This window comes from Crinia signifera, chromosome 4 (assembly GCF_055691185.1).
Source record: "Crinia signifera chromosome 4, ASM5569118v1, whole genome shotgun sequence".
Lineage (NCBI taxonomy): Eukaryota > Metazoa > Chordata > Amphibia > Anura > Myobatrachidae > Crinia > Crinia signifera.
Window position 1 is genome coordinate 123,349,055 of NC_139220.1, and position 19,652 is coordinate 123,368,706.

The 19,652-nt window shown below is 40.1% G+C and overlaps 1 protein-coding gene across 2 annotated transcripts in view; it reads right to left on the bottom strand.

Annotated features, from left to right (window-relative positions):
* The window catches only part of CEP290 (centrosomal protein 290), a 221,073-nt gene that overhangs the window by 144,721 nt on the left and 56,700 nt on the right, over positions 1-19,652 (bottom strand). For both annotated transcript variants that reach the window (XM_083182358.1, XM_083182357.1), the window contains exons 16-19: positions 18,044-18,131; positions 12,151-12,263; positions 9,969-10,053; positions 2,448-2,575 (exon numbers count right to left, since the gene is read on the bottom strand). In XM_083182358.1, the coding sequence (XP_083038484.1) occupies positions 2,448-2,575; positions 9,969-10,053; positions 12,151-12,263; positions 18,044-18,131 (414 nt within the window). The remainder of the gene's footprint in view (positions 1-2,447; positions 2,576-9,968; positions 10,054-12,150; positions 12,264-18,043; positions 18,132-19,652) is intronic.

Below are 19,652 nucleotides of genomic sequence, written 5' to 3' on the forward strand. Positions count from 1 at the left end.
ACGGCACCATTCACAACCACTCTTTGTTCTCTATTACATAGCCAATTCCCTACCCATCTGCAGATATTTTCACCCAATCCTAGGTTCTCCATTTTATTACTCAATCTCTTGTGTGGGACATTATCAAATGCTTTAGCGAAATCTAGGAAAATCACATCTACAGCATTTCCATTATCGAGGTTTTTGCTAACCTCTTCATAGAACCCTAGTAGATTAGTTTGGCATGAACGATTTTTCACGAACCCATGTTGGTTAGTACTGAGTAGACGGTGATCTAAATATTCCTGGATACCATCCCTTAAAAATCCTTCAAATAGTTTACCCACAATTGAAGTTAAACTAACGGGTCTGTAATTAGCGGGATCTTCCTTTTTTCCTTTTTTGAATATTGGCACTACCTTTGCTATTCTCCAATCTTTTGGTATTATACCTGACGATAGTGACTTGCTAAAGATATAATGTAGGGGGGCAGCTAGTTCATCCCTTAATTCCATTAATACCCCCGGATGAATCCCATCTGGCCCTGGTGATTTATTTGTTTTGAGTTTGCTTAGCCTCAGTATGATTTCTTTCGGCGTGAAATCCACAATGAGATCTGGCTTATTTGTCCCGTTTGTGGTAAATGTTCGTTCCACAGTCTGCTCTCCCTTAGTAAATACTGATGAGAAGAACTCATTTAACAGTTTTGCTTTTCCCTTGTCCTCAGTAACACTTTTTCCACTAGTATCAGTTAGTGGGCCTATGTTTTCCTTAATTAAACGTTTACTATTTATGTATTTAAAAAACTTCTTTGGGTTGGTTTTGCTTTCAGTGGCTATGCACTCTTCATATAATATTTTAGCTGCTTTGCTTACCCCTTTACAAGTTTTGTTTGATTCTTTGTATTTTGCGAACGCCTCCTCATTCAAGTTATTTTTATAGAATTTAAAGGCTCTGGTTTTATTGTTGATAGCTGACCTTACTTCTTTGTCCAACCATGGTGGCTTTTTTTTGTTGAATTTACCTTTAGTTACTTTAGGAATGTATTCAATAGTTAGTGAATCAAGCACCTTTTTTTAGAGTATCCCACATTTCCTCTGCATTTTTTCCCTCCATAACCGTTTCCCACCCAATTCCTGTTAGGACTTCCCTGAATAATTAAAAGTTCGCTTTTCTGAAGTTTAGTATTTTTGCAGATCCTTTTTGATGCAATTTACTGAAGTTGATTTCCAGTGAAACCATATTGTGATCACTGTTCCCTAATTGTTCAATTACTTTTGTGTTTGAAACTAAGTCTGTGTTATTTGTTAATACTAAGTCCAAGAGTGCCTCATCACGAGTTTGTGTAATAAACTGGTCTTTAAGTAAGCTTAAGAACCCATTGCTTCTTGATGATTTACCTGTTTCGTTTTCCCAATCAATGTCGGGTAAATTAAAATCCCCCATAATTAATACCTGACCCTGATTTGATGCTTGTTTGATTTGGTTTAAAAGTTCCACAAAAGTTGATTTGGTTTAAAAGTTAACACATAGGTCTGGGAAAAGTTCCCAGACCTATGTGTTAACACCCGATAACAGATAATGGGGCAGATGTATTAAGCCTTAACAAGAGATAAATGCAAGGGTGATAAAGAGATAAAAGTCCAGCCAATCACCTGCTAACTGCCATGTTACAGGCTGTGTTTGAAAAAAGTCAGTAAGGATCTCATTGGCTGGACGTTTATCTCTCTATCACACTTGCATTTATCTCTTGTTAAGGCTTAATACATCTGCCCCATTGTATTTGGTAAGAAGAAAGGGCTGTAATATGCTCTGGGCGTTAAAGCCAAAAAAAAATTTCACCCCACATAATTTATCAGGGCTAATTGAATTTCCCCTTTAAGGGGGTATTCAATCTTGGCTAATATTTTCGCCGGGGAAAATAGCGGCTTTCAACTATTCCATGCTGCTGTTTCTGACAGCATTGAAGGCAGATTCCGACAAAACAGATCTGACAATAAAACGGCCCAGGATTCTGTCGGGATGTTCCGATAGTAGGAATTCAGAACTGAATACCGCCCTTAGTCTTACTGTAAAATGAAATGATGAATTCCTCCAAATAAGATGGCGTGCCACCGGTGCTTCAGTAATGCTCTATAAGTAAACACCTATAAGTAAATCACTACATTAAAAAGGTCCTTGGTTTCTGCCTTAGCAACCCATTGTGTCTTACCACTTATTCAAATGCTGCAACATGAATGGACAATTATGGTGATTTAAAGTTCCCTTTCCCTTTGTGTACACAACCCAACTAAATATCTTTAAAACTAAAAAATAATAATAGCGATGGGTGAAGAAAAGAAACTGTATTCGTAAAGAAAGGGAAGTAAAATAATTCACTGGCTTTTAAATGTGTGTTTCAATAGAGTAAGGTTTGTCTTGTTTTTTTTTTTCAATCTTTACTTAATGTGTTTTCAAGTGCTACTCACATGTACCAGTCGTTCAAGACTAGGGATTATTAGAGTGGCTTCATCTCCTTTTTGAGAGTCCTTAATGGCTTGTAAAATTTCTTCCATCCCTTGTTGTAGTTGCTTATTTTCTTCAGCTAGCGCTTTCACTGAAAAAATAAAAAGATGAAATATAGATTTTAAAGTTACATTGAAAGTATTAGTGTTATAAATAACATTTTTTATATATATATATAATATATAATATATATATATATATATAATATATATATATATATATATATATAATATATATATATATATATAATATATATATATATATATATATATATATATCACACACACACACACACATATATTAAATTATATATTTTTTAAAATTTTGGGGGGGATTTTCAGAATGTAATACAAAAATATTTTATCATCGAGACATCGTAACCATGGATTTCGATATAAAGAAAGTACAATATTGTACGAAGAACGAAGATATGATGTACATAAAAAGACTTCACAAATTCCATCTCCAAATAGTCCCAAATATCAAATCAATCTGAGGAAAACAATGGAATCTCTGAATAAACATAAAGTCTGTACCTAAACCAATGTCAAATGGATGAATAAAACCATCGGAACAGTGTAACATAGTCCGTGTGTTCATGAATGTCATATACATAAAAGAAAAACAAACGATCTTGGATCCCGTTTCCAACCTGAGCTGCAGCTACACAGAGGGGAACTCTGCACAGGGGGAAACCCACAGCACATTGCTGCTACCAGGGATTACCTGCAGACCCCATCATAGCACTCCCCAAGGCCTCCCTCCTGCTGCCACCCCACAGGAGCCCTAGGAGCTGTAGCAGTATTTCAATAAGGGCCCATTGATACCGTAGGCCAGTGCTGGCACGACCGCCATATCAGGACCCTGGCTACAAGGTAGCCATATCAAATACTCAGATTCCTATGTCCTGCTTTCCCTCAGATATGACACCCTGCATTCCTTAGAGGGTGCTCACACACTCTACCACTCCGACATGATTTGAATCTCTTTACTGCAGTAGTGGTATGACAATGAACAAGCCTTAACCTGCCAACAGACCAGCTGGCACCTGCACTTAAGCCTAATATAAGTCTGTGCAACGCTTTGACCGATCCTCTCCCTGCGGCAACCATGTCCCCTAAAAAAGCGAAAGAACATAGTGGTGTTCCCCCAGTCAGCTTCTTTAAAACCTCATCTCAGTCCCTAACTCAAAGCAGGCTGCAAACAAAGAAACTGGTACACACACTTTATTAGCACTCAGTGCACCATTTGACCCTACCACAATAGGCAACAGCCAGCAATCATCAGTAGGGGACGATGCCCCCCTTACACTGAGGTTGATGAAGCAACTATTAACCTCCTTTAAAAAACAGACATATCCGCAGAATTTAAATCTGCTCTCCAATCTTGCCAACAGGATATAGAGGTGGTTGGACGCCGCACTGACTACATTGAAAATAAGATGGATGAAGCGGTCAAATCCCACAATCAACTTCTTACCCTCCATGTTGGAGTTTAAGATGAAGCGAGAGTCTTGCAATCTAAGATCCGCGATATGGAGGATAGATCGAAGCGCAGCAATATCAATGTTTTTACAAAATTGATGCCAGCTACACAGATCACAGACTTCCTCCAGGACCACATCCACCGTTTACCAAAAGTCCGGAACGCCCCCAAGATGCTCCGCGGGACACAATAATGCGTCTCCATTACTTCCATATCAAGCACTCAATACTCAAGTCCGCTAGACCATCCAGCCACTCCGCCTCTATACTGGGGGATCTCCAGATTTTCGGCGACCTATCTGCAGGTACTCTTTAACTCCGCAGGTCATTCTTTCCGGGGGCAAAGGCCCTCCGAGAAGCGGAAATTCCTTACAGAGAGGGATACCCTACAAAATTATTCATTCGGAAAAATGGCTCTATGTTTGTTGCCTCTACACCTACTGAGGGCTCGCAACTTCTGGCCTCCTGGAAATTGGAGGTGGGCTCTTTGAAGAGCCCCGATGAGTTGCGCTTCACCCAGGATTGGTCAGTGGCAGGCAAGTCCAACTAACATTATATCATGCTCTGGATCTTGTCCTCACCTCTCAACTCTTTTACAAGGCTATTTCACTATTGGTCTATGCTGCTCTACGATTGACTGGGTGTTCTTTTTTGATCCAGTTTATCTTAATTCAAGTTTTGACAATTTAGAATTGCAAATATGCTCTTTATAGTCCAAGTGACATACATGCTACTACTTTGTTTACGAATGTTCTATAGTAACTCTTGATGTGTCCTGGTCCTCTTACAGTTTAGCGCAGGTTGTCTTTGTTTCCAGATGCCCGCTATGGTTTATCTATTACATTAACAACGTATTCCCTCCTCCAATACACGGGGACTATGGAACAGGATTGTCATTCTTTATGTTCTTTTCTCTTCTCTCCCTCTCATCTTTTATAGGAGTGTGGGTGTTGTCAACTACCACTTCACGCCCTTATTGTGTCACCTAAGTCGTGGCCCTCAGTAGCCCCATTATGGAGCTATTCTACTCCCTTCAACCCCCTTCCCTCCTTTGTATTCTTTGTTCTGTTTTTTTATACTCTCCCCTTGTCTCACCCTGTTTATTTTTGAAATGCACACATTTGTTCTCTTTATATATTATAAGAACTGGCTGTGAAGTAACATGCCTAACTTACCGTTTCAATGGTTAAACTGTTATCTTTGAATGTCAAAGGTCTCAACTCGCCTTAGCTCGGAGATACTTTAATAAATTGAAAGCCCATATAGTTGCTCTCCAAGAAACCCATTTCCTCCAGTCGTCCCCTCCCCAATTCTCCAGCCCCTCCTATCCCCATTGCTACCAATCCAATGGCCCCTGAAAGAAGGCGGGTGTTGCCCTTCTATTCTCCAGGTCCTGGGACTTTATTTTGGAACAACAGATCACTGATCAGGAGGGTAGATCTGGTACAGGGAAAGGTATAACTGCATTACATCTAATAACACATGCAACAGGTGTAGCTAAAAGTATGGGGAATTTATTAAGACATATTTAAAAGTTATTACTGTAAAATCAGTGATACCGTGAATCAATGTGTGGATATAGTCACCCAATAGTCCCATTTGGATAGTATGTTCAAATGTCAGTTCCTAGAATGCCTTCCTTTGTGCTTCCTGAGATTGTAAGCCAAAAGGGATGTATTTAGAGAGAGGAAACTGCGTCCTACAGCCACGGGGGTGCCTGGTTTTAGGTATCCCTTCTTTCAAGAGGCTGGCTTGTTCAAATCCGGTTGTGAATATGGCTGTGAGCAAGGTGGAAGGCTGGTCCGGTCACTGTATTACAAAGTGTTGTAATCCAAGTGGGTGGGTGTCCAAATAGGCATTCACCAACGCGTTTCGCTTTGCAGCTTTGTCAAGGTAAGGTGACAACCCCTGACATTTAACTGCAGCTCTGCAATACCACTCCACCCTAGGTGCCCTCACGGGACACCTGGTGCCCCACCCTCTCTTCAGGAGGGTAGATACCTTATTTTAATTTGTAAACTTGACAGTAAACAAGTAACATTGGCAGTCCTTTAAACCCCTAATTCCAAGCAACTCCCATTTCTAAGGAAATTCTGTAACACCCTTTCAGCCTGCCGGAAGGGAATGCTTACGGTTATGGGAGATTTTAATTTGGTAGTAGACCCCTCTCTAGACAAAACTGTGAAAACCAATAGACATAGTACTCGCCTAGCATTTCAGAGAATTATACATGAATACGACTTCTACGATGTCTGGAGAGCTAAAAATCCTAATGTAAGAGACTACACCTCTTTTTTCCCCAGTTCACGGTACTTACTCCCGCATTGATTTAGCATTTTCCGATAAATGGGCCCTACAACAAATCACCACAGCTTCCACTTATCCAGTTACGTGGTCCGATCACACCTCATTATGCATACATTGGAATTTGTCCTCTGATCAAACCCCTCCGAACCCCTGGCGAGTATCTTTTGTTAGACATGGAGGCAAGGCAGACTATCTCTGAGGCTCTTTCTCTATATCTAGAAACCAAGTCACCATTGGATAAGTCACAATTTACCTTCTGGTGCGCGTTAAAGGCAGTCATCGGGGGCTCCGCAATTCAGGTGGCTGCCCGCATACGCAAGAGAGCAGTTGCTCTTCGAATTAATATAGAAACCCGAATGGCAGATCTAGAGGCTAAACATAAAATGTCCCCCTCTGAGGAATGGAATTACTTAGCTTTACAGGATGTTCATAGATCCCTATCTAAACTGAAGCAAAAATTCAACATACAAGGCGATAGAGCGGGTAGTTTTCTTGCTAGAAAGCTGAGGGGGAATCTCGCGAAGGACTGAATACGGTCAATCGCGGACAACAGAGGCTTTAAGGTGTCTAATCCAGAGGATATAGCTAATGCCTTTGCCGCATATTATTCTAACCTTTACAACCGGACGACTGATCCAGCAACCCCACTGATGCTGCCATAGACCAATTTCTAGCACCGATTACTCTCCCTTCTCTTAGCATGAATGCCCTCCACACTCTAGCACAACCTTGGTCAGTGGAGGAGATTAATTCAGTTATGGAGTCACTCCCGGCCGACAACGCTCCAGGCCCGGATGTCTACACTAACAAATTTTATTTGTGTTTTAAAGATGTCCTCTCCCCTATTTTGGCGCAAATGTTCAATGAAGCATCTACGTTAGGTAGCTTCCTGAAAGAAATGCTGGAAGCCAGGATAGTTGCTTTCCCTAAACCAGGGAAGAACCCCACTAGTATACCCAATTTTCGACCCATAGTATTGCTGAATTCGGATTTTAAAATTAATGCCAAATTGATAGCTAACAGACTCAACCCTCTGCTTCCCACCCTCATTTATCAGGATCAAGTGGGTTTGTACAAGGTAGACAGTCACCTGATAATACTAGAAAAATAACAGATTTGGTTGAGGCCTTCTCCGGAACGGGTGAACCACTGCTGTTGCTGTCCTTGGATGAGGAGAAGGCCTTTGATAGACTTCATTGAGGTTTACACGCGGTCCTACAAAAGTTTGGACCAGCTTGTAAAACACAATCTACAGTATGAACAAGCCTTGACATGTATCGGTGTACTTTCTTCAAGTAGTACAGCAGATCGTACTGACTGCTTTGGAGCTAATCTACATTTGGATGAAATTCATTTTAGGATGTCTCTCCAAATATAGCAGTACATGTACACTCTTCTAGATACCACCTTCACAATCCCCCTGAAATGCTTTTCAAAAGTAGGCAAGTATGATATCAACTGCTCAAGGAACCCATAGGCATTGATAAGAAAACAATGGGGTGGCAAACAAAGAAAAAAGAGCAGTCAAGGGAAAGTTTCTTAAATATGGGAGAGCTCAGGCTATGGTTGAATGATAAGTGAAAGGTGGCAGAGAAAAGTGACATTGATCACCTGGGCATGAGAGCAGGTATATGATGGTGTGAGTACCGAGAAACTGGGATGCTGCGTGAACAGGATGGAGGTGAATGTGGAGAGGATTACATACAGATGGTGCCATTCTCTGCATGTCTGCCGGTGTGACATCTGGTATCTGGCAGATGACAATCGTACACGTCCACTGCCAAGAATGGGGGGCACGAGTGCCTTAACATGTGCGCTCCCCATTCAGCATGCCGGGAGCCACTCTGATGAGAGCAGCTCCATCTGTATACTTCAAATACGGAGACAACTTTTGAAGATGGATGGACCAAATGAGAAGAAATTTCACAGTGGATGGACTCTATTTTAGCGGTAAATGGGGTGGAAAGGGATAAGAAGAGGGAGAAGGTTAAACAATGAAATGTAGCAAACAGGCATGGAGAACTGAAAAGAGAGAGGAGAGCCTTGAAGTATGATTATTCAACAAAGGAAAGAGTGGAGCTAAAGATGGAAAAAATGAATATAAAGTGAGAAAGCTGGCAAGAGAGCGAGATTTCTTTCATAGGTACTCAGCATAGGAAGCAGGTAAGAGAAGAATTGCAGGTTTGTAAAGGGCCACTTGTGGGCTTATGGGGAATGGGTAAAAAAAGTGTGTGCAAAGAAGTGAAAAAGTGGTATTTAGGGGATCATGAAAATTAATCTTCATTCCCTTTTTTTCTCTCTATCTAATTACCATATAATTTCTGCTAAAAAAAAAAGAGAAATAAAAAAAGATTATATTTAATTAGCTGAGATTGTTCTGCCACACTGCATTTCTGACAAAATTAACACCACTCTATATATGTGGCAATTAGTATGGAACAATTTCTCCTACAGGTTGCAATTCATTGCTTTTTCTTAACATTTACAGTTTACATGCACAAGAGAAAGCAGACATATCATTAGCTGTACAGTTATTCAGGGGAAAATAAAAAAGAAAGTTGTGCCAGCGCTGGCTGTTTTTAAGACAAATACAGTACACGGTTCTCAAAAGTATAACAATTTATTAATAACATTAGAATAAGTATTAAAAAAAGTAAAAAAGGTAAATCACTCTAGTGGTGTAGTTAATGATACACAATTTTGAGCTAGCTATCACGGGGATAATCAGATTTGAATTTAAGCTTTTAGCTTAGGGTGAGTTCAATTGTGAAAAACAATGTGAATAGGCTGTATATTACCATCCCATTGGGCCCGGTTTTGTTTTGCCAGGTTCTGTGAGCACCTGTGAAAACTGCTGTTCCTATCTGCCACCCACCCACCTGCCAAGTGACCTGTCCACCCATCCCACGGAGGATCCTCATAATTCCTGGATTACAAATCATTTTTTATGGGATAACTGCATGATCCCTAATCCTTCCAGAAGCATTCAAGAGGACACTCATACTGGGAAGCATTGAGTCGTTGAAAATATAGGACAACCACAGGACATCGTGTCACAGAACCTGACAAAACAAAACCGGGCCCAATGGGATGGTAATATACAGCCTATTCACATTGTTTTTCACAATTGAACTCACCCTAAGCTAAAAGCTTAAATTCAAATTCAATCTGATTATCCCCGTGATAGCTAGCTCAAAATTGTGTATCATTAACTACACCACTAGAGTGATTTACCTTTTTTACATACTTATTCTAATTGATGTTATTAATAAATTGTTATACTTTTGAGAACCGTGTACTGTATTGGTCTTAAAACAGCCAGCGCTGGCACAACTTTCTTTTTTGTTTCCTATATATTTGGGCTTGACAAACCCAGTGCCAGCAGCTGCTGATAGCGCACCACACACCAACCAAATTTTTTTTATTCAGGGGAAAATGGTTCCCCAAGGAAATATTGATTGCACTTATAAGGTGTTGTCTATACTGTGTATCGATGAAGAATTCAAAATGACTGCCTTCAGACAGTCAAAATTTAATTACAACACTAAAAATAATTCTAAAACAATGTGATATATATGATATGATTATAGTAACAGTGTTAATGCATATAAACTTCTCTGTACAGCTAAGTGAATTATTGTTCTTTTGCAAAATACAGTGATTCTTGTGTCTTTGGAGAAAAGCTTTACTTACCTTTAGATTTGAATTGTGTAATAATTGTCCTGCTTTGTTCTAGTTCTCTTTCTTTGTCATTTAACTGTTTTTTCAGAAGTTCATTCTAAAAATAAATATATACTTAGCATAAATGTTAGGAAATAATATGTGGTAGTAAGCCAATACAGTCAGCACTATGGTCCTATCAGTGGTGCAACTCTGCGTCCTGCTTCACTTATAATGTAACTACCCAAGATGATTTTAACTAGAATCTAGATGCTATAATATATATATATATATATATATATCCACCTATGCCGGCACTCCAAGAATTTCAGCTGCTCCGGTGCCACTATTAAATACGTGTAGTGGGTCCAAACAAAGAGCACTCTGGAGACTTTTCATTCAAATAAATCTGTATTGCAGCGTAACGGTATGAACGTTTTCAGGACCTAAGTCCCTTCCTCAGATACCTACATAGGTATCTGAGGAAGGGACTTAGGTCCTGAAAACGTTCATACCGTTACGCTGCAATACAGATTTATTTGAATGAAAAGTCTCCAGAGTGCTCTTTGTTTGGACCCACTATATATATATATATATATATGCGGCGTCTGTCCCCCATTTACCGGGAGCATGTATCCCCCCCTTGGCAATGAGCATGTAATCCCACATGGCAACGAGCATGGAACCTCTGGCAATGAGCATGAAACCCTTGGCAATGAACATGTAGATAAGCAGCACTTATGTAGCATAATTTTTAATAGGCATTATGGTGTTTGGCATAATACATAATGGACATAATGGCGTGTAACTTAACGTGTAATGGACATTATGGTGTAAATGTTTAATGTGTGCCTTTGATGGACAATGTCCCTGTTTATGAAGTGTATTGTGAATTTTGGCTCAATCCGTGTGGCACTATGTGAATTTTGGCTCAATCCGTGTGGCATTATGTGAATTTTGGCTCAATCTGTGTGGCATTTTGTGAATTTTGGCTCAATCCATTTGGCATCATGTGTAAGGGGCAAGTATAATGGGGTCTAGTATTTTGTTGCATAATGTGTAGAAGTTGTATATGGTGTTGTACACTACACTCAAGGACACGCCCCCTGTTGAGTGGCCACACCCCCTTTTCCGGAGTGCGCCTTCGGCATGCGCACAACTACATCCTTCACTTTTGTCTCCATGGTGGTCCTGCGTGTTTTAAATGCCAGGGACTATTTTTAATCTCATTCCCACCCTCTCTCTGCCGCTCTCTTAGCATGTACACTGGCCCCACTAACACTGCCCCTCCCCCACCTAAACCCTCTTTTATCATGGTGCCCTCCCCTGTCATTTTATCCTAGATCCGCCACTGGCTGCACCCACTCTGTGGAACGCTCTCCAACTCACAATAAGACTCTCCTCTAGTCTCCAAATCTTCAAGATGTTCCCTGAAAGCTCATCATATTCCAGAACCACCCACATAACCTTCATAAATCTTTCCTATCCAAGTACTGTACATCCCTGCTACAGTCCACAAACTTTCTCATTCTTCACTTACCCATCCTACTGACAACATGTCAACATGACCATATTATACAGCCCACCCAGATCCTTTGTAATCTGGAGGACCATAATGCAATAGATAACACCTATACTTATGTATCAATGTTTATTTCCCTATAGATGTAAGCTTGTGAACAGAGCTTTCCTACAGGTATGTCTGTTATTACCCAGTTTTGTATTATCACTGTTGTTTCGAATTGTAAAACACAATGTAATTTGCTGCTCTGTATAAGAAACTGTGAATAAAAAAATGGTACATGGGTAACTGACTTGCCACAGGTGGGTGACATTTTTGCATTCATTAAATCTGAACTTGCCTTGTAACAAACACGGATGGTGAATTCATGTCAGAAAATGGTAAAATGTTATCTATAACACGATGAGTTGGGACAAACAGCAAGCACCATTGTATCTTATTAAAACCAACATCACTACCACATATAATTTAATAAACAATAATTCACACTCGGTTAGGTACTTAAGAGTAATTAGTATGGTTTTAGGTTTGGATGACAGGCAAAAATTATAAATTCTGATCATTTTGCCTGTGAAGCTGTAGGAGATTTAAAAGATTTCATTTTTACAGTAGTGCTGCTAAGGTGTACTGCTAAATGTCATTTTTATTTTTAAATTATTGGGCACATGGCATAATTGTTTATGGAACACTAACCTTTCCGATAACGTCCTCCGCACTGTTCAGCAACATCAAGCTGGAGTGTTTTTGTCTAGATTGAAGGTCATCAGGAGAATTCTTATTGAAAAACAGGTCATCAGCTGTCAAACCTGGGACCCAAACAATTTAAAGAAATTATAAACAAAAATAATTTACATATCTACATTTTACATGTCATTCCACACAAATTATATCTGTGTTTTTATAAATAATAATCAGAAATTAAAGAGGAAAAATAACAGTATAGTAATTTTTGTAAGCCCCAGAACATATTTTTTTAACTGCAGTGGAGAATATTTATGGAAGTAGTAAAAAAACATGTCATTTTGCAGAAATGACCCATCTGCCAGGTGTTTGGAAAATCTTAATCCATGTGCAAATGGTCTCTGGTGATCATATTATTATGCTTCGATAACCGCACAGGAAAAGTAAGAGGAAAAAATAAAACTTGAAGGTTTTATCTTCAGAACTATCACCAATGTGATCACAACAGTGCTGTCTGCTCGCTGTCACCTCACAGGGTCAGTATTCAACTGACCCCCTGCACATGCCGTTTCACCCTCGCTAGGTTTTTGGAGCGAGGGGGGAAATGGCGTATATGGCCACTTAAACAGCGGGCTCCCTGCATTAGCCGCGAGCCTTGCTGTTTGGGGGGAATCCTTGCTGTCCTTGGAATGTTGAAAAGGGTGAGAGGCTGACGCGGGGGTTAAACGGCGCGGATCACTTGTTTTCAGCGATCCCCGCAGTTTAACTCCCTCGCCGGTCACATTGTATACACCCTTATGCATATCATAATTGAAAGTCCTCCAACGTGCTGATATCAGCAAGATCTCCCCTCTTGAATATGTATGTATATATATATATATATATATATATATATATATATATATATATATATATATACACATACACACACACATATACTGTATATTTTTTTTTTTATTATTATTATTATTATTATTGAGAGGGGTAAAAGGAATACAATCAAAAGGTAAAATCTATTCAAATTGAAACATGGATTAGATCAATAGGGTTTTTATTTTGTACAGTTAAGCATAAAAAAGGACCAAAAAACGCACAAGTTGAGACCTCAAGACCACCATTGACCACAGACCACAGATACTCTCTAGTACAGTAGACAGTAGATTCAACAAATTTAAAGAAATCAAGGAGCACTATACTTATAAAGGGTAATTTATTACATAAAATTTATTAATATACAACACATTAATAATTAAAAAATAATAACTATCATTAGCTTATCAAACAGTTACTTTTAGGCCATTCCTACTAACAGAACAGGGATAATAATAAAATGTACAGGTTTATCAACTCCTACAGGATATGATCCTTATGGGTAAAGCAGTGGTTCCCAAACTGTGTGCCGTGGCTCCCTGGGGTGCCTCGGGACACATGCAGGGGTGCCCTTGGTTGGTGGTCCAGGACCAACTCAAATTTTTAATGGTTAGTTATTAATGAGCAAAACCAGTGCTGGTGGCTGCCAATCATAAAATGTGTACAAACAGAAGCAAATCCTGCCCTTTACCACATAACTGACCCTAAGAATTGCATATAAACCCAATCTAAATTTAATTTTTTTGGCCTAGGGGTGCCCTGAAAAAATTCTGATACTCTAGGGTGCCGTGATTCAAAAAAGATTGGGAACCCCTGGGGTAAAGTCTTAATTCAAAAATATATTTTTATGCTACTTGCTGCTAAAGTCTGACTGCTCTCATTAAACTTTAGATATCATCTTAATATAGCAGCTGGTATTCCACCATTATTTTCATGAAGCAGACTTTAGCCAGCGATATAAATTACCCAAGTTGTTGGCAGGAGTTGGGGCGGCTCTGTGCTCCCGCTGGGCAAGACTCCCGCAGCACTGCTATTTGTATGTACCGCCTTCCTGTGCTGCTGCTATTCTGTGTTTATGAGCGGACAGGACAGCTTGTGGCTGCTCGGCTGTACTGGGACTCTGATACCCCCTTTTCACTTGCAGTCCCGGGTCATACCCGGGAATGTGTTCCCGGATGCTTCCCGGGACACTACCCAGGAATGTACCCTTTCACATTGCACTCAGACCTGAGATCGACCCGGGACAGCCCCATTCACACTGATCCCGGGAAATCCCTGCCAATACATTCCTGTACCAGATAATACTGTAGGTGCAATAATAACCCAAGCATTTGGAGTATGCACAGCAGGTATGGCTGCACACCCCACTGCTGCAGAAGTTACCTCACTGAGCTTAGGCCCAGCTATTACAAGGTGATGCCCATGCTGCCAGGCGTGCCAGCTCTGAGCACTAATGCCGCATATATGTCGTAGTTCCCGCCCATTACCTGCCCACAAAGTTCTCCAGCACTGAGCTCATAAGTCTCAGGAGACCATAGGACACTCAGGAATACCACCAAACGGACTCACTTTGCAATCGAACGTCAATCTCTAACCACGCAGGTTATATCAATCCCCCCATTGGTGACTATTGATACTCCACAGGTCCCCCATACCTTAAACAGGTCCCCCATATTTTAAACAATGTGTTGTTTATGTATGTTTAAATGTTATTAAATTGTTATTTTTAAATTGATGCATACACTCCTTAATTTGGTATAGCGCTGCTCCATCCTTGTTTCTCTTCTGTATGTTTATTTTTGGGGAACTGACCACCCCCGGTAGCAGCTGCTTATTAGAAAACAAACCCATATTAAGGCACTCTAACAGTTAACCTAGGTTAATTATTGTATTATTAATATTTAAAGCTGCAGGCGCCGGGCAATCTAATGGGTGGTCCGGTGCACCCCCGGATCACCCAGATTCGCCTATGCTGCTGGATTCTGGGGTAGCGTAAAGTCCCGTGTACCCGATCGGGACCATTCACACTGGCCGCATCCAGTGTCGATTCCGGGTTCTACCCAGGTCAGGACCTGGGTAGAGATCCCGGAATGCTGAACACGGGATATGCCTCCAAGACCCTTTCACACTGCACTAAATCCCGGGTTGATGCGCAAAAACCCGGGATATTTTTGCAAGTGGAGAAGGGGTATGACTGTAGTCTTGGTAGCGTGCCTCATCTTCTACAATCGCACATGTTTCCTCACTCCAGAGAAAACAGCTGTATGATTGTGGTAGCTGAGAGTAGACATTAAAGACTGAAAAAATTATTTGATGGTGAGTTTCGAATGGATTTCTAGCTGGACAACAAACAACAATATTTTCGCAAGCCATTTGCAGACTTGCGGGGATAAGCAATCAGGTCTAAATAACCCCAAAAGATTCTGCCTTTCAATAGTAGGAAAACTAACAGAAAATGATACTAGATCTCACTGGATCAAAGACTAGCATTTCTAGGTTAATTTAAAAAATTCAGATGTGGTAAACTGTAACTAAGCAGCAGCTATAGGGCAAATACTACATTTCAATATCAAAAGCATTACTTTTGCTTTAGAAGAATGACCTAAAAAAAACAGCACATCAGTCTATAATGAGGTATACAAGTAATTTTTGGGAGGTTTTGGCTTGGTGTATGTTCTGCATAAGGTAAAATGAAAAGGGAAACGTGTCCTATTGCATAACATTTCCTAGAAAGAGAGTGAAATATTTCTAATGGGCAATTGTGGGCAACAGCAAATTGAAGACCATATATACCCAAGTGATCAAACAGCGCCGGCCTTTTATAGTTAATCTTCATATGGTTCTTTCACAACCTCTCTCTGTACTACAAATCATTTCCATCACTTCTCTCTGGAAGGACATACTCTATATAGTATTTAGAAGATCAAACACCTGGCAACTAGAAAGGACAACACTGGATATACAGTATTTAGGTTACCATGGACAGTTACTAATGGGTGACTTGAAAGAATGCTTATTTTTCTGGAGTTGATGATTTAGGATTAATAGAACTGGTAGAAAGATTATATTTAAGATGTTATTGCATTTAAAATTAAAAAAAGGAAGCAATATGTGGTTGCAACGCATTGAGAAAACAAAACATAACACATGTATGTGTTTTCTGCCCCTTCATATTAGCACAACTGCAGTTATTGCATAGCAACACTACTAGATGTCGAGTAATGTGGTGGTAGACTAGCTTAAAGCCATGGGGTGGCAGTTGGGTATCAGTGGCTAAAACAATTCTAAAGAGATTTTGTTGAAAACTGTTCTAGAAGCCAACTCCTAAGCAAAATATTTTGCAGCTTCCAGATTAGAACAGCTGGTCATAGAGATAAAATACTTTTGTTCTTTGTTCAGGCTACATGAAACTCAACTCAGAGGGCCAGGGTCTTTGTGAGTGCAATTCAGGCAGAATACACAAATCAAACTGTTCTGTACATATTAAGGGGAGTGCAAGCGGACATACTGGCACATTGTCAGTATGACCTTTGTAAAGCGCAACTGAATCTGCTGCGCTATATAAGAAACTATAAATAAATAAAATAAATAAAATTGTCAGGCATAAAAATTTGTTTAATAATAAATGTTGGCTTTTGAACAAAAGCGGTTTCAGATGGGAGTCCTCTCGTTTTATTCAACAAGGTGGCACACTAGTTAGGTTTCCATAACTATTCTCATTCAAACTATTGGAGGAATATTTTATCAATTTGGTCAGAAACAAATAGAGGAGAATGCAATTGTGGAAGAAGGGTGGGAGCTGCAGTTGCAGAAATGTTAAAACTGCCAACAATGGCTTTTTGCAGCCGTTTCGGCAGGCTATCCCCCCAGATTTGCACAATTTTGGATGTTGACCTCTGGGTTAGCAAAAACAATTGTGCAAACCGAATTTGCCATAAAGTGCAGGTATTGCCACACTAACATGCAGGCACAAGATCTTGCAAGTGGATCCCCCCCCCCCATAGTGTTTTAATACACACTCACACACATAAAACATAAAACTAATGTATGTAAAAAACAATTTAGCTTTAATGAAGAAACTACGGTACTTGTGAGTTATCTGGGCGTCCGATTTGGGTACTTACGATTTGCATGCGATTTGCATGCGATATCGCATGCGATATCGCATGCGATTTACGATTTGCATGCGATTTAGCATGCGATTTGCATAAGATTTGCTATTCATTTCATTACCCCACTATCCCCAAAGTGTGTCTATCAACGTGAACCCGAAGCGTGGCGAGCGCAGCGAGCCCGCGAGGGGCGGCGGTACGCGTCCTCCGACCTTTTCATGCCCTACTATCCACTAGGGCGTGGAGTGAGAATAGAATAGTGTGGCGAGCGCAGCGAGCCACCGAGCCCGAAGCGTGGCGAGCGCAGCGAGCCCCGCGAGGGGACGCGGACACCTGTGAAGCCTGCAAGGGCACGCGGATACCTGTGACGGTGTCCGCGTCCCCTCGCGGGGCTCGCTGCGCTCGCCACGCTTCGGGCTCGGTGGCTCGCTGCGCTCGCCACACTATTCTATTCTCACTCCACGCCCTAGTGGATAGTAGGGCATGAAAAGGTCGGAGGACACGTACCGCCGCCCCTCGCGGGCTCGCTGCGCTCGCCACGCTTCGGGTTCACGTTGATAGACACACTTTGGGGATAGTGGGGTAATGAAATGAATAGCAAATCGCATGCAAATCGCATGCTAAATCGCATGCAAATCGCAAATCGCATGCGATATCGCATGCGATCTAGTACCAAAATCGGACGCCCAGATAACTCACAAGTACCGAAACTACTTGCTAATGCAATGCTAACTCTACATTTATTGGTCATTCCATTCTTGTTTATAATGCAATTTGTGTGGACACCTCATATGTGCCCGCTCTCCATTATCCCTTCCCTCTTTATTTTGTTCCTAATAAATTAAATACACTTTAATAAAAAAATATTGAAAAAATGTATAACATATGTGACAATGACATAAAGATGCCACCTTTCTGCTTACCAAGAGTCGCAGCTCTTTTTCCTTTCTCTTGTGCCAGTTTACGAATATGCTGTTTAAGTTCAATTCTTTCCTCCTCTAGTCGTTCAATCTGTCAAAACATACACTGATTCAGTCATAACATCTATATAATGTTAGAGCATTCTATAGTACTCCTAAGGCAGCATTTCATATTTTTAAACATACACATGTAAATGACAAAATCTCTTGTCCCTGTCCAGTAACACAGAAATCACCTGACATAGAATCACACAGCGGTTTCAATTTTATTACATCTCATCAGTGCAAGATAATTGTGCATTACTTGTTTCCTAGATGCAGGGATAATGGAGCAAAGAATATATCTTGAATAGATAGGCTAACAGGAGACTGTAAGTAATTCACTAAAAAGAATATACAGTAAAAGCCTCCAAAAGAAAAATCATTACATGCTGCCTGATACAAGAATACTATTGCCTCCTGCTGTGATTAGGTTATAGGCCACTTGATTCAGGAGGTGAGCTCGACATGTGCTCAGTTGGAGGGGATTTTATATTTCCAAATATGGGGGGAGTTAGGAACAGAACTGAAAAGAAAAAACCAACAGTGATATGCCAGACATAAGTTATAGTGACAGTTCTAACCTGAATCAACTGATCACTCAGATAGCAGTGATGTACAATGGCTAGTGGTAGAGTAGGGGGGAATGATTATTCAGTGTTGCTGGTATAGACAGAAGACAGAACAGTGATCCAAAGTGCTCATTACAAAACATTGTTCATTGCTGGGTACAATGTTTGTACTAATGAAGAAAACCGTGAGGATCCATTTATAAAGTTCTGAGAATGTGCATCCAGAGAAGAAGTGCTCTTTAATGAGTGAGTAGGGAAGATAAAGTTACAGGAAGAAAAATGAGTGAGATACAGGGGCTGAGGAGCCCAAATAATGCAGTCCAAGTGGGGAATGTAATAGGGTGCGAGAACCAGAAAGTGAGAGCTTTGAGAGAGTTTTCCTGGTTTTTTTTTAAAGCGGTGATCATTTATACTGCAAAACAACAGGTTTATTTTGCAATATAAATTATTTAAAGATGGAGACTTCTCAAAAAAAAAAAAAAAATTCACTAATATATATATATATATATATATATATATATATATATATATATATATATATATATATATATATATATATATATATATATATATATATATTGTAAAATTACTGTCTAATAACTTAAGGTCTCAGCGCACCCTGAAACTTTCTATATATATATTTGGGTGTGCGGTCCGGCACTCTCCCCTCCGAGGAATGAAATAACAGCAGACACAGAAATAGGCGGCACTCCGAGGATTTTCAAAAGATGACTTGTATTAAAGTATGACACCAACGTTTCGGGGCATGCGCCCCTTTGTCAAGGTGATGAACAGTGAATATTATATATATATATATAGAAAAAGAAAGTTTCAGGGTGCGCTGAGACCTTAAGTTATTAGACAGTAATTTTACAATAAAATCAATTTAATAAACCATTGCTCACAGAGCATAGCAGTATGAAACAAAAAGGTCAGATAAATACAGTTACAATGTATAAAATAATGGTGTATCAACTTTGACAGTGGTCGAAATACGCCCA